We start from the raw sequence: 14,999 nt of genomic DNA on the forward strand, positions 1-14,999 counted from the left end.
ATATTGGTCTTACGATTTATTGATTTTCTTCAGTATTTCCCAGTACACTGTACTGCTAGTATTCAGTTTCTGCATGGTTGCAGAGACAGGGAGTCAGCCTCGCATATGCACTTCCAGATGCGATAATCAAAGCAGGGTCTCTGACCCCGTCTCTTTTGGGGGAATGACGAAGTGACACTCTTCACCTTATTCCACTTTTTTGTTATTCTGAAGTGTACAAAAATAAAACTTTGTAGAACTCTGATGTGTAGACCGAATTCAATAGTACAAGTCAAGAAGGCAATGTGAACAAACTATGTATGAACGTATACCGCGAATGTGCAGCTAGATGGTGCCAACAGTGATGCGCTCCTTTGCATCTCTGGGAATTTTGAAGTGACCATATACTTTCACCATACTGCTAGGTTTTCAAAGAACAAGTTTATTTAGGAATAGTATTTTTGGGGTGGTAAAAAACGCGAATTTCTCTAACATAAACCGTGTTTCGATAAAAGGCACACTCTGTATTGGGTCCAGTACCACTCGAAAAAAAGGAATGTGTGCAAGCAAGCGATGTGATGGTTTAGCACCCTCTTCACTCGAAGCAGCATGCCGCGAAATTGAGGGTGTTAGAATCTTTTCACTCATAGGTAGAGTTGTAGGTGTAGCTAACGAGTATTAAGACACTCTCATTTCCCTTTATTATTCAGAAAAACGGGGTGGGAAAAGCACTTTTTGCACCGAGTCTTCTATGATGTACCTAATAACGTGCTACGTCTGTCGTAAGCACAGGCGTACGGGCTGCGTGTGCCAGCCAGGCAGTGTCAGCAGCCCTTCAGATGTTTTGGTTGTACCGAAAGTAAAAGAACTCTTGGGATTATATGTACATTTCGCCATGTCTGTGTAGAAGAAATGAGCGACCTTCTCCGTCCTCTTTTCTATGCAGTAATTCCTCAATTTGGACCCCATAGAGCGGTCAACTTCGTCTCATGATCAGGAATTCCAAAATCCACCTTGATGAATCTTTTTGTAGGTTCAATCAATGCTCTTCAATTGCAAAAATGTGAGAGCTGGGGCGGAAGTACTGAAGATGTTTTACCAAACGGCTATGGCAAACAGGGTCCGAGCCTTTCTGCATAACAATGACAAGATAGAACGACACTTTGCTGAGGCAAGATGAAGATAAGGATGACACTTTGCTAGGCAAGAAAGAGTTGAGGGATAGGTGTGGGGCAGTCGGTTAGAGATCCGTTGTAGCCACACGGTCTTAGTTCGAAACCGCTCAAGTGCAAACCAATCATCCTTCCGGGCTCGACAAACTGGTAGCAGACTTGTCTGGGAGGATAAAAACAGTGACTTGATCATCGGCTGGCCCCCGCAAGGCATTGTACAGGTCAACACGCGTTCCAAAACCTCAACGATTACGAATTGCAGTAAAACGCGCAGGCGCATCCCAAGTGGATTGGTACGCCAGTGACTTTATCCTTTTTAAGAAAGAGTCAGATTAGTGGTAGGTTTCCGAACGGGACATGAAACCATCTAGAAAAGAAGAAGAGGTCCTTTCAGACGCACTACACAAGAGCCTCAGGAGCCGGCGGCTGTTCGCAAGAGCACTGCACAGAGACAACAGAGATTTGAGCACCCTGATCATAAGAATAGTGAACCATCCAAAGTATTGTTTCTGGCCGCAAGCATTCAGGATGCGAACTCCGTAGAGAAATGTCGTAGCAATCTTGTGTTGACCGCAATCACACCAGCCAAACCATTCTCACATTTTTTATGTTTCTTTTTCATTCCTGCTCACCGAGTGCTGCGCTCTAAAAGATGGAACGTGGACTTACAGCACAGCAAATCGATGGGTTTGGAGCTGTTTTGAATGATGCCAGGTATGTATGTCGATGTTTTCAAAGCACTTTTTTGGTGTAGGCAGAAAGCACTGGATTTGTTGTCATTAGTACATTCTGCAACAGTATTCTTAACCTTATCAGTAAGCCGTTGAAAGCAAGATTCCGTGCACTTTTCATCTTGCGGAACATTGGATGCGATTTGTCCATCAAGTGGATTGCGAAGTGTTTCGGAGACGACTCAGCACTACTGAAGCATGAGCTGGCTTACTGTCTAGGTCAAACGCAAAACACGACGGCTATTCCTGTGCTCGCTGAAGTTCTGAGGGATACCAGTCAAGGTGGCCGTAGCCGGTTTTTTCATGTAAAGTCTGCTTTTAACATTTCCAGACATATATGCGGTTTCAGAGACGATTGTGCGCCATGAAGCTGGAGAAGCTCTTGGAGCAATTGGTGACAAGTCGGCCCTTTCCACTCTAGAAAAATACAGCAAGGTGGTTGTATCTCTTGTAGACTTCACTTCATGTATAATCGATGGTGTGCATCAATTACATAATAATTTGCACTTAAAGGCATCACCCCACGAATCTGTGGTGGTGCGGATTTCAGGTGGACTGTTCCTCTAGGTCGTAGATTGTGGAGAGGAAGGTGATTCCGTCCATTTCTTCCTAGTTGTCGTAAAAAACGGCCCGGAAGATGCGGTGCGCGTACATGGCTCGCGCGCTCCAATCGAACCCGTTGTAGAAAATAGCGCGCGGAACGCTTGAAGCCGTATCTTCCAGGCCGCTTTTTTAAACGGAAATTAGGAAGAAATGGACGGGATCACCCTTCTTTTCATAATCTACGACTCCGTATAGACATAACGCACCTGAAATCCGCACCACCCCAGATTCGTGAGGTGATGCCTTCAACCACGCGGCATCCTCTATAGTAACACCCACAACATTACAGATCTTTGAGAGCAGCTGTTGACTAGCTCTTTAATTGTTCCATTCAATCTAAGCCAGAGCAGCCATGCCGAACAAGCATAGACATAACCTACCTGAAACCGCACCACCCCAGATTCGTGGAGTGATGCCTTCAAGACTATCGAATTTTGTCGAACATGATCGAATTCGTCGTTATGAAAGCTACTGAAGCGAGAATACATCGCCCACTGAACACCGTCTCTAGCACAGGAGAATTACTGTTCTTCGCAGAACGGAGCATAGTGGTGTTCGTGTTCTCGGAAGCATTCATTCATAAACGATTCGTTCAAAAAATTGACTGTACGAATCGAATTTCGATTTGCGGTTGATGAACTAATGACTACTCTGATAAGCCTCTTCACTTACACTCCACTGTTAAGCTATATCGAAATCCTTGGAAAAACTTCTTGAGTTCACTTTAGCTGCCAAAATTGTTCATGGAACTACCATTTCCAAAAACTGTTTTCTCGCGTGGAAATCATTTGAAGGAGAGGATTCAGGTAAATGAAGGTTTTGTCTAGCCGATGTTGTTGTTGTGCAGGAAGGCTCCGACCCTGCTGCTGGCACGAATTATATTTCTTCTTGGGGAAAAGATTATTTCTCTGTCTGAAAAGATTAAATTATATTCAAAGGCCACTTATACTTTGTTTCTCTACTTTTGGGAAGATACCACAATGGACGAAATTGACAGAGAATATAGCCGGTTGGTAAAACATCTTCACTACTTCCACCCGAGCTCTCAAATTTTTGCAATGAAATAGTATTGGTTCAACCTACAGAACCGAGAAAAAACATCACATCAAAAAAACCATGGTGGATTTTCCAGTCATGAGACGAAGTTGACCACTCTTTGGACCCCAAGTTGACGAATTACTGCATTGAAAAAGGGAACGGAGAAGGTCGTTCATTTCTTCTACACAGACATGGTGAAATGTACATATCATCTCTAGAGGTCTTCTTCTTTCGGCACAACTAAAACATCTGAACAACTTTCCTCTGGTGCAGATCAGTACTTTTTTCAAGGCTTCTAGCTCAGGATCCCTGTTACTAAGTATATGCAAAGTATATGTAAGTTATGAGAGCAGGAAAATTATCAGGATAGTGTTGTTTTGTAATAAGAGAGTTCATATGAAATCGGCAACCAATTGATGTTGACCAGAGTGCCTACTGTCTGTCATCTATTTTTCGCAGGAGTGGTTCTAAGGATTGAAAGAACAGTAAGGGAAAGGTATGCGGGCAAACATTGGTTCGGTAAAAATCGACCACATATACATTCAGCTCTGAATGTATTCAGCTAAGGGCGATCTTCCTTAGATTGGGGTAGAGCAGAAGGAATGTATCAGGGAGCGGAACATGTCACGATGCAGCATTGGTACCCAACTGGTTCAACACTATCGACACAACCAATGGGCTACCGACACTGCCTCGCCGGCAGAGGCAGCCCGTACGCCTGTGCTTACGACGGACGTAGCACGTTATTGGGTGCATCATAGAAGACTCGGTGCAAAAAGTGCTTTTCCCACCCCGTTTTTCTGAATAATAAAGGGAAATGAGGGCGTCTTGATACTCGTGAGTTACACCTCTAACTCTACCTATGAGTGGAGAGATTCTAACACCCTCAATTTCGTGGTATGGTGCTTCGAGTGAAGAGGGTGCTAAACACCATCATCACATCGCTTGCTTGCACACATTCTTTTTTTCGGGTGATACTGGACCCAATACAGAGTTTGCGTTTTAATCGAAACACGGTTTAAGTTGGAGAAATTCGCGTGTTTTTTTTTTACCACTCCAAAATATTATTGCTAAATAACCTTGCTCTTTGAAAGCCTAGCAGTATGGTGGAAGTATATATTCACTTCAAACTTCCCAGAAATGGCGGAGGAGCGCAACACTGTTGGCACTTCATACATAGTTTGTTCACATTGCCTTCATGACTTGTACTATTGAATTCGGTTCAAACATCAGAGTTCTGCAAAGTTTTATTTTTGTACACTTCAGAATAACAACAAGTGGAGGAAGGTGAAGAGTGTCGCTCCGCCATTCCTCCAAAAGAGAGGCTGCCGGAGACGCTCTTCCGATTATCGCATGCTGACCTACTTAACCGGCGTGCTGATATTATTGCCGATGTGCGTGGTCCTAGAGCATAGCTCTGCTCAGCCGTCTCGATCTTCATCAAGAGCTTGCACAGAATAAATCCAATCGTCGCTATTCCATATCTAACGAAAGCGCTTACGTCTCACCTGAATTGCCTATCCACGCCGAGTGTCTTCAAGTCCTTTTTCACTAGAACTTCCTTTTCCGGCCAGGTGACTTCTTCCAATTTAAATCTGGGAGAATCCTCAGAACACATTGGACAAGTCGGTCTCCACATAATGTGACCGAAGAACCGAAGACGGTCTTCTGTGGCCACTTTCGACGGCGGAGTCAAATGTTGACTTTTCTGTGTCATTCGCAGGTACATCACATCGACTTCCGCGTATAGATCTTCATTGTGGCGTACCCCACCCCAAAGGTAGGCAAGAAGCCGTCTAAGCAGCTTCCTTTTCGTGCAGTCGATTTTCTCTATCACTGCAGACGGTGCTGCACGAATCTCCGATCCGTGATAGGTCGAACTGCAGACAATTAGACTTGCACGTCGACTTTGTTGGTGATGGGGGTCGACCACAGGCACTCGTTCAATGAATTGATGGCCTAATTGGCTTTAGAGCATCAATGCTGTATATCACTCGCGGCTGCAGTTCTTCAGCACACGTCACAGGCAGCACATCTCATCTGCAAGTTCGATCGGCTGTCTGTCTATTCTGATTCTGGTTGAAGATCTCAAGGAAACCCACAACTGTTTACATTCATCGGTGTGCAGGCGTAATCCATAGGCTGAGGCTAGCTTCGATACAAGGTCGACAACATGCTGAAGTTTCGTACCGCGTTCAGCGAAAATCACACTATTGTCAGCGTATTTATGCTTTCTTGTTATGCCAAAGAGGTTTTGGTGAAAATTTATTACTGACCTGTCGTTTCGACAACTTCGTATTTATCAAAGACCTGAATATCAAAGGCGAAAACGTCGAAACATTAGCTGTTAATAAATATCAATACCAATCTTGGCTACAGCTCAAACAAATCATTAAAAAGACCTGAATATGATTCGAGGTTTGATTCTGTGCCTATCCCATCCAACCACGGTGTTGTTCTAAATACATTACACAAGAACTCTAAAAGGAAAACAAACTGACCACTTTCACTGACTAGCAGAAGCCTGTGAACCACCGGATTGTTACAGATTATCAGCAAAGGCGAATGACATCGGCGCACTGTGCAGTACCCTTAAGTAATGGTGTCTGGATGCTGTTAAGAAACTGCATTTGGGACACTCCTGTAGCTCACAGTGTTACGAACGGCATAAAGTCACTGGCAATTGATAACTCATTTCTGTTATTCATGGATGGATTCCTGACAAATCCAGAATGCCTCCAATCCCTTCCTAGCAGATACTTTCTCTTGGGCTAATATACTGCACTTTATTTCAAACTCATTTCCATAATGTTTTTCATTCTTGTGGTGTCATCGTGTTTCCACGCGTTTTGCCAGCCAAATGCTCTCTGATACGCAGGCTGATCCTACTAGTTTCTATGATATGAATTGCATTGCATGTCAAGCATTCTCTCTGGTAGATTACTCCGATCTTGGTGCAGTCTCCAGTTTTATCGAATGAACAGGCAACGCATCACTATGATACAAATTACCTATCCTAGACTCCATGCAATGCCATTTATATTGGAGAAACTTAAAGGATGGTGAGCCTGCATATCAAAGAGCATTTCGCTGGCAAAGACGTGGAAACAGGATGACACCACAAGAATGAGAAACGTGATAGATATGAGTTTGAAATGAAGTGTACGACATTAACCCACGAGAAAGTATCTGCTAGGAAGGGATTGGAAGCATTCTGGATTTCCGTCAAAAATCCATCCATGAATAACAGAAATAAGTGCTTATCAATTACCAATGATTTTATGCCGTTCGTTACACTCTATGAGCTAGTAACAAACGAAGTTCCTCAACGCTATCCAGACACCAGAACTTGAGGATACTGCACAGTGCGTCGTCTTTGCTGACAATCTGCAAGAGGGCGGTGGTTTGTCAGCTCCAGGAGTGTAAGACTCGCCAGTTTGTTTTCCTTTTTGAGTTCTTGTGTAGTGTACTTAGAACGATGTCGAGTCTTGGCAAGAAAAGGGGAAGGATTTGATGGGATATGCATAGAATTAAAGACCTTGAACCAGTTTCAGGCCTTTTGAAAAGACGAAGCTTTCGAAACGTGAATCCAGTAATAGAGTTTCACCAAACCTCGTCTACATAACAAGAAAACATAAATACAGTATCTCAATGAGGGGATTTCAAGAAAAGAGCACATGGAGATCGTCAGCGTACTCGAGATAAGTCAAGGGGCGCCCTCAGTCGGCGCGGAACGCATAGAGAAGACAGACCGGATGAGGAGAGTCGAAACCAGCTTCGAAGTCTAAAAAGGCTATCTACATTGGTTTCGAATACCGCTGCCACATTTCGATCGCTCTCTTGACGATGAACACTTGGTCAATTGTAGATCGGGCTGGACGAAAGGCTTTCTCGTCACGCTTTGCCTTTTCTACATAGTCGTAGGAGTGAGATTTCTCAATAGTTGCTTGGGTCCGCAACCGATAACTTCTTATGGGGTGGTGTTATGATAGCGTGTTCCCACGAGTCGAGTATCCCTTCGTCTATCCATGTTGAAGGGATGAATTCCGCCAGTTCAGTTCAGTTTAGTTCCGTCGTCTCCACCAGACTTTCCATTCGTCATCTTCTGGATACAGACCAGAACTTCCGGCTTTCGGTAGTTCCTCGCTGACCGGTCATTGGACGGGCTCGAGTTCAGGAGCTGGTAGGGCTTAGTGGTTCAGCAGGGTACTGAAGTGATCCATCCAAATTTATAGGGTTGCCTGCCCGATAGCGACTCCCTTGCAGTGTTGAAGATTGGAGAACATCTTTTCATCTTGCCGCTATACTGTCTTAGTAAAGCATAGGCTCTCTTTGGATTCTTGTCCTCCCATGGCTTTTCAAACTTTTTCGCCTTTGGTATCCATTCGTTTACGCGATCCTGTTGCAGCCGATGATGCAACTCCCTTTTTAGACTCTTCTCCTGGCTGAAATCACCAGTAATGCGGGCGAAACATACAGAATTGTACTTGAATCTTGTCTCCGCAGGTGCAGAATCAAACTTCTTGTTCGGGCCTAGAACCGGGGACGTTTCTTTTGTCGCGTTTTGGATACACTTTGTGAAGAAGTCTACATAGCAAAGCTTCTTCCAGGTCCGTACTTCAACATTAGCAGGTACTCGTTTGTTCTACCCTTTTCGCCTTTAAATACCCGCCGTGCCAATTTTCGGATGAAGAGGAACTTCTCGGTTTCTCTTGTGGAACCGTATCTTGAAATTGAAAAGAATTGGATGTTGGTTTAAAGGCATCACCCCACGAATCTGAGGTGGTACGGATTTCAGGTGGAGTATTCGTATACAGGATGGGAGACTACGAAGAGGGGGGTGATTCCGTCCATTTCTTCCTAATCGCCGTAAAAAACGGCCCGGAAGATACGGCTTCGTTCGTTTTGGCGCACCATTTTGTACAAGAGGTTCGACTGGAGCGCGCCAGTCTTGCGCGGCGCCGCATCTTCCGGGCCGTTTTTTACAGCAATTGGCAAGAAATGGACGGAATCACCTCCCTCTCCGTAGTCTCCCATCCCGTATACGAATACTCCACCTGAAATCTGCACCACCTCAGATTCGTGGGGTGATGCCTTTAAGTCAAATGCGGCGCTCAAACAGCTCTAGATTTCCGGGTATCCGACTGATGAATGTTCCTCGTTAGAACGTAGTCGAGTTGAAGTTTGAGAGTTTTCATTTCTTGCTTGCGCCGCCCTTCTGGCATCGAAAGAGTCGGACTTTACCACGTTAGGTGATGGCGACGAATATTCCTTTCGAACGTGAAAGCGAATTTTACACCATATAGCTGTGCAGGCCATGTATGCAGGCTCGTACGTTATCAATGCGTACACTCGAATGGCTGGTTGCGTTCATTAGAAGCAGGGCCAGCACGAGCAGGTAGCACTTGTGTGCACAGCCTCGTGGTTCTGTATTCAGTGTTTTTGGGTACTGTTCTCTTTCTTATCATTGTTTCTTCCAGGATTCATGCCAAGAGATTGCTGAAACATGCCAGTTAGCTGTGGAAAGGATTCATTGGGTGAATGCCAGCGGAGATAAAACTGAGAGTCCATACCAAAGCACTGGTTAGCAGAATATGCATTTCTTGCCTCTTCAAATTATTGTTTTGAAGTTTTTTTTTTTACTCAGATCCTACAGCGACAGCTTTATCCGATAACGTGACAGAGCTTGGAGTTATTCTTATTGATCCCAACCGGCCTTTATGGGATCGTTACTGCGCTATGTTCAAGTTGCGTAATATCAATACCGATATCTCCATTAAAACTCTTGCTTTGGGTATCGTGCAACCTTCTCTGTACTTTTTATCAGATTAGTTCCTTTTTTTTACACTTTCCATTTGGGTTTTTATTTCTGTTCAGGTCTTTGTTGTGAAGACAGCGCCCTACTTCGGCATGAGGTGGCTTATGTTCTAGGGCAGGTGCAGTCTTCTGTGGCAATTAAGGGACTGAAAAGTCGACTTAGCCTGATCTCTGAGGTGAGAATCTTGTGGTAAAAAATATATAGATAGTTGAAATAAACGAAAAATATCTATAAATAAATATATATATAATCTAATATAATCTACATAAAATATCTAGCAAAAATAAATTGATATAATATCTCCACATTTGTATTGTCATATTTCGCTATCTTTGAAGACAACATTTCATTTAGAATTGTATGGTTCGTCATGAATGTGCTGAAGCTCTTGGTGCCATTGCTACTGAAGAATGTATTTCTATCTTACAGGAGTATGCTAAGGACGAGGAGGTGTGTATATTCAATTACGAGTGTAAAATTAGTTGTATTTTGAATGGTATATTCTACATATACTTTTATATCGTTTTGAAGCGTATCGTTCGCGAGAGTTGTGAAGTCGCATTAGACATGGCTGAATACGAGAACAGCAGTGAGCTACAGTACGCGGATATAAGCGCTTAACAGTTCTGTGACATCTATACAGTCATCGGCGAAATTCTTTTACCGGACAACTGCGATGCGCATCTGTTCGACTCAAAACACAAAGAAAAGAGTGTGATGTTATGATGAGAAGTTGTGTGGAAACTGATAAAATTGTTGAACTTATCGGAGAGAAATTTTCCGGCTATAGAATTTCGGCGCTGATTGTGGAAATTTAGCATGAGCGTTGTTGCTTCTTGATGTTTTTTTTTTACCTGACTTTGTGTGACACTGTGACTTTTCTGTTGATTTCTCTTTCTGAACATATGCTGATAATCGTTTGTTTTCTTTTTTGGTCGAGCCATAAATATTTTTACCATAGCAGAAACGTGGTTCAAAGGCAGGTTTTTTGGTCCGATTATTTAGGTTTTTTAAAGTTTTACTTCGTTCGTAAGTCGCACTGTCGTTTGAATCTCTGAATTCATTTGATTTTGTAGCCGCGTAATGGGATGCGTACTGAGGCCAATATTTGGTAGAGCGGGAGGTGGTGTCAATTTCAATTTTTCTTCTTCATTTTTCATCTTTTGTTTGAGCATTTTATTTCATGATTCAGGTCGAATTAAATCAAGGCTACTGTACATGACACGCTATGCATCGACTGTGAGTTCTATTGATTATTCGTAAAGCTATTAATTGTAGCTTCAATCAAATATTAATTTTTTTGTAGACATTATCTTTTACATAATTTATATTCATATGTGTCGTGAGAGAGTTGATGTTAATTAGCGTGTCATTTTCCTGTAATTTCCAATCTGTCATTGTTAGTTTGGAAAAAAAAAACGATATTTTAAGCAGTATAAGTAAAAGAGAAGCGGTGCGAGGGATACGGTAAAGTTACTGGGTCGTCTTTGTCAGTTTTTATTTGCTTTGCCATGACTTTTCATTTATCATTTATCATTCTATGCAATGGTGGATCTTGTCCGTATATGGGTTTATGACTTTGTGCTTATGTGTCGCGAAGATACTTCTGTGTACCGAGATCGGTTCAAAACTGGATTTGTGAAATAAGGACAGGTGTGTGGACATTAAAAGATCAAAAGAGCTCAGATAGTAACAGACGTGTCCAATGTCGTCATGTTGCTGCTCTCTTGCTGGGAAACAAACGGCCAAACAAGCAAATCGAAAGGGTAAGCATGTTGAAGAGAAAGTTCATGAAACAACATGAATTCTTGCATAGTTGCGTAGGCTCCAACTGCTGCAGCAGTATGTCCTGAATGCGCCTACGGTTGGGTTTTATTAACTCTGTTTTCTCAAACAGTGAAGCTGCTTTTATCTTCAAGATGGTGATATTGGCATTAGCAATTAGCAGAAGCTAGAAAAGAAAAAGAGGGTAAATTCATCCAGTAGTTCAGCATTTCCAAGCTGTGGTAGAGTCGAAGAAATTTAGATGTGATGTTAACTTCGAATCATTTTTGAAGTGTTATGGTACTGTGCTCATTTACTTGTTCGAATAGGCCCACAGGTGTTAAATAAACAGAAGCAAGAAGAGACTAGATCGACCATAATTCCGCGCCAACACTAAGCTTAAACCTAAACTTTATGGAGCAAGTATTTAGTAAGTATTAATTAATATAGCAAATATGAAGCTTTTTTGTGCACATTTGTGTGGTTTGTATTCATGTTCTCCGTTTGCTCTGCGTGAAATAGGAGGGAGCTTCTTTCTCGAAGTTCAGAGCTGTAACAAAACGGGTTTTAATTAGGTTTAGATGAGCATCTTAACCCAGAAAGAACGAGGACGCCGAAGACGAGCGGATGATGATCTCAATAGAGGCGTTCCATCAACGCCTGATGCTTTATGACATTAGCTGGGATTCCAGACTCAGACATGAAATGAATTAAAGGCAGCATACCACGAATCTGAGGTGGTGCGTATTTCAGGTGGAGTATGCGTATACGGGATAGTAGATTATGGAGAGGGGTGTGGTTCCGTCCATTTCTTCCTAATTGCCGTAAAAAACGGCCTGGAAGATGCGCTCCAATCAAGCTCCTTGTAGAAAATAGTGCGCCGGAACGCTCGAAGCAGCATCTTCCTGTCCGTTTTCTACGGCAATTAGGAAGAAATGAACGGAATCACCCTCCTTCCCATAATCTACTATCCCGTATACGAATACTCCACCGGAAATCCGTACCACTCCAGATTTGTGGGCTGATGCCTTTAATGAGGGAGACCCTAAGTTAGAGGGAAGTGCAGAAAGAAAAAACAGTACTAAAGAAAACATGCAGCATTGTTGATAATAACTGTTCTGTTTTTACAAATCAGGATTTCAGAGTACTACATACCTCTCTATATTTCTTCACAACGTTTAATACACGCAAAGTTCTGTGAGTTTGGCGGCAACCAGACGTTTTCGTTGGTTTCATAACTCCATTTACATGTAAAAACAAAGCTATGAATTACGAATTTTTCTTCCGCAAAGGAAAAAGTATGACCTCTAATTATCCTGAAAATTTCGGCTTGTTCGGTTCCTCTACAGCTCTGACAATTGTAAAACATAACTGACGACATGATTGGTGTTGTTTCTCTTTTCGTGCAAATACCCTAAGTATCACCTGTGCTCCCGTTGTTCATCGATTTGCTCAAGCGGGCACCCGTAGTACTTCCATTTGTCCCGATCTACGACCCCGTATACGGATACTCCACCTGAAATCCGCACCACCTCATATTCGTAGTATGCTGCCTTCAAGCGGTAAAGGTCCCTTTGCCAACCATCCATAAGTGAAGGTGCCCTTTCGCCAACCGTTCAAAAGCGAAGGGTATCCCATCGCCAACCGCCAAAAGTGAAGGGAGTCGGAACACCGGCTCCAACTATTGCATCTATGGCAGGAAGAACGGCGGTGTTGAAGTGGTGAGCACGGAGTTGAATGTTCTTAGTCCTCTTCATTACATCCTCGATGCTCTTGAATGTTCCCCAAGCAGCTCGTTTCCTTCTGCCCAGCTCGAAGGTGAGTATCCAGCTATGTATATGATATACGCAGCTGGAGCATTCGGGTACATTCGTTCCGTTGATCGTGAATGGGGCATCAGAAACCCATCCGTTCCTCATTAACGTCGTCTTGTCTAGGTTCAGCTGAAGACCGATCTTTTTACACGTTTCATCAAATTCGGCCAGCATAGGTTCCGCCTGATTGATGCTTGATTTCATAAGAACAATGTCACCAGTGAAACGAAGATCGTGTAAATACCGGCTGTCAACTTTCACTCCCATATTATCCCATTCCAGTCCTCGCATCGCGTTCTCGAGAGTGGCACTGAATGTTTCGGGTGAAATTGTGTCACCCTGACAAACTCCTCTCTTCACGTCGATTATGACATCATTGTAGGATGGGGAAATTTTGGTCCGAAGTTGTCATACAACTCGCGAAATATTTTTATGTATGGAGAAGGACCTTGGTTGTCCAGCGGCATCTTGAGTGGTACTGAACCCTCATGGAAACCCAGCTTGCCCGCATGGCTGTCCTTCATCCAAGACTTTTTCAATCCCATTAAGGATCACTCTTGTAAAGAGCTTGTAGATGACGGACAGTAAGCAGATTGAGCCATAGTTGCCGATGTCTTGTGGGTCTCCCTTCTCATACAACAGCACGGTCTTGCTGGTTTTCCATTTCTTAAGAACCTTGCATTCCGAGAGACAACGAGTGAAGAGCCTCGCCAGTGTGCTGATGAGAACTGGCTGTAGGTACTTCAGATGTTCGGGCTTGATTCTGTCGGGACCGGGAGAAGTGCGATTCTTCACTGACATGATGGGATGTAGGACTTCGGAAGGGAGGACCTCTGGAATGACATGTCCATCTTCCCTCAGATGGTGAGGAGGCAATTGTACGCTGTCGAAGAGATGTGAGTAGAAGACGTGAGTGACCTCCTCCATCCCCCTTTCGAAGTTTCGACGTGCGTATCGAATGCTCTTTTCAGCCTCTGCAACTTCAGCCAACAATTCTGCTCGTCTTTCTTTGAGGTTTTCTTTTATCGCCTCTCTGCGAAGACAAAGCTTGGACGTGAGCTGTGTTGCCTGCAGCTCGTGCAGCTCCACGCAGACGTATCAGCTCTAGAGTTTCCGGAGACAGGCATCTCTTGGTGGTTTTGAAACTCTTCATTTTCCTCGTGCAGTCGTGAAAATGTTCTACAAGCCGTTCATATTCGTCGTCGATGTTGTCCATCACGGTATCTTCACACAAGCCGACAAAAGAAGCGAAGTGCACCCAATCGATGATGGTTCTGGGAGTTCTTTGTGCTTTGTGAGCTTCGTAGTTTGTTCTGTGAAAGAAAATCTTCTTCGAAGAAGGCGATGGTCCGATCCCGTATAAAACTTTGTTACGACAGCGACATCCGTCAGGCAAAACCTTTTACTGACGATAATGTGGTCAGTTTCATCACGGTACCCTCCATTGGGTGACTCCCACGTCCAGCGTAGAGAAGAGGGCTTCTGGAATGGCCGGTTCCCATGGATGGTCTTAGTCGTCATAATGAGCTTGGAAAGTCTCTGCCTGCTCATTCCATTAAAGGTCGTGGGTTCCGATGTGAAGTTCTCAAGGCGTTTTTCTGGGGCCAATTTTGGTGTTGAAATCACCAATCATGACCTTTTAGAAGGTGTGATCTTCTCTGTAGAACTTCTCCAAGTCCATAGGGAAAGTTTCGACTTTTTTCTTCTTAGCTTGATGTTGGAGCTTAAGCGACGAAGATTGTCAAAGGTGTGATTGGACCACATCTTCTCATCCGTAATCCTCCGATTCTGTTTGTAAATTGTTCGAAAGAGTCGATGTTCTTTGTTAAACTCGTGTTGACGAGGACGCCAACTCCACCAACTCCTCTACTGCCGCATGTTCCTAAGAACAATTCTTCTCCAGTGTCACACGGCGTCCAGTGGATGGTGTCTCGTCTCGGTCAGTCCGATGATCTCGTACTTAAAGGCATCACCCCATGAATCTGGGGTGGTACGGGTTTCAGACGAGTAATGCGTATACAGATCGTAGATTGTGGATAAGATCGTCCAAAGAGCCAAGCGAAAAACGAAAGTAAATGCC

The 14,999-nt window shown here is 43.6% G+C and overlaps 5 protein-coding genes across 6 annotated transcripts; 1 reads left to right on the plus strand and 4 right to left on the minus strand.

Moving 5' to 3' along the window:
* Positions 1-1,803: 1,803 nt before the first annotated feature.
* RB195_018598 (uncharacterized protein) lies at positions 1,804-10,604 on the plus strand (the record flags this gene model as incomplete). Of its 2 annotated transcripts, XM_064186107.1 has the most annotated exons (10): positions 1,804-1,865; positions 1,968-2,164; positions 2,232-2,317; positions 9,004-9,106; positions 9,171-9,317; positions 9,401-9,516; positions 9,696-9,791; positions 9,873-9,940; positions 10,418-10,464; positions 10,534-10,604. In XM_064186107.1, the coding sequence occupies 10 exons, from the start codon at positions 1,804-1,806 to the stop codon at positions 10,602-10,604; spliced, it is 993 nt and encodes a 330-aa protein (XP_064041987.1). The 2 variants fall into 2 exon arrangements, with proteins under 2 accessions (XP_064041987.1, XP_064041988.1); XM_064186106.1 differs by lacking the exons at positions 10,418-10,464; positions 10,534-10,604 and having other exon boundaries at positions 9,873-9,962.
* Positions 5,028-5,662, minus strand: RB195_018599 (uncharacterized protein; the record flags this gene model as incomplete). The annotated part of the gene is made up of 2 exons (XM_064186108.1): positions 5,028-5,482; positions 5,626-5,662. The coding sequence occupies 2 exons, from the start codon at positions 5,660-5,662 to the stop codon at positions 5,028-5,030; spliced, it is 492 nt and encodes a 163-aa protein (XP_064041989.1).
* Positions 10,605-12,721: 2,117 nt separating the features above from the next.
* On the minus strand, positions 12,722-13,210 carry RB195_018600 (uncharacterized protein; the record flags this gene model as incomplete). Its single annotated transcript, XM_064186109.1, has 1 exon — positions 12,722-13,210. One exon carries the CDS (start codon positions 13,208-13,210, stop codon positions 12,722-12,724), a length of 489 nt encoding a protein of 162 aa, XP_064041990.1.
* Positions 13,211-13,405: 195 nt separating this feature from the next.
* On the minus strand, positions 13,406-13,846 carry RB195_018601 (uncharacterized protein; the record flags this gene model as incomplete). The annotated part of the gene is made up of 1 exon (XM_064186110.1): positions 13,406-13,846. One exon carries the CDS (start codon positions 13,844-13,846, stop codon positions 13,406-13,408), a length of 441 nt encoding a protein of 146 aa, XP_064041991.1.
* Positions 13,847-13,901: 55 nt separating this feature from the next.
* RB195_018602 (uncharacterized protein) lies at positions 13,902-14,440 on the minus strand (the record flags this gene model as incomplete). The annotated part of the gene is made up of 2 exons (XM_064186111.1): positions 13,902-14,232; positions 14,319-14,440. The coding sequence occupies 2 exons, from the start codon at positions 14,438-14,440 to the stop codon at positions 13,902-13,904; spliced, it is 453 nt and encodes a 150-aa protein (XP_064041992.1).
* Between the last annotated feature and the right edge of the window lie 559 nt (positions 14,441-14,999).

Source organism: Necator americanus, chromosome II (genome assembly GCF_031761385.1).
Source record: "Necator americanus strain Aroian chromosome II, whole genome shotgun sequence".
NCBI lineage: Eukaryota > Metazoa > Nematoda > Chromadorea > Rhabditida > Ancylostomatidae > Necator > Necator americanus.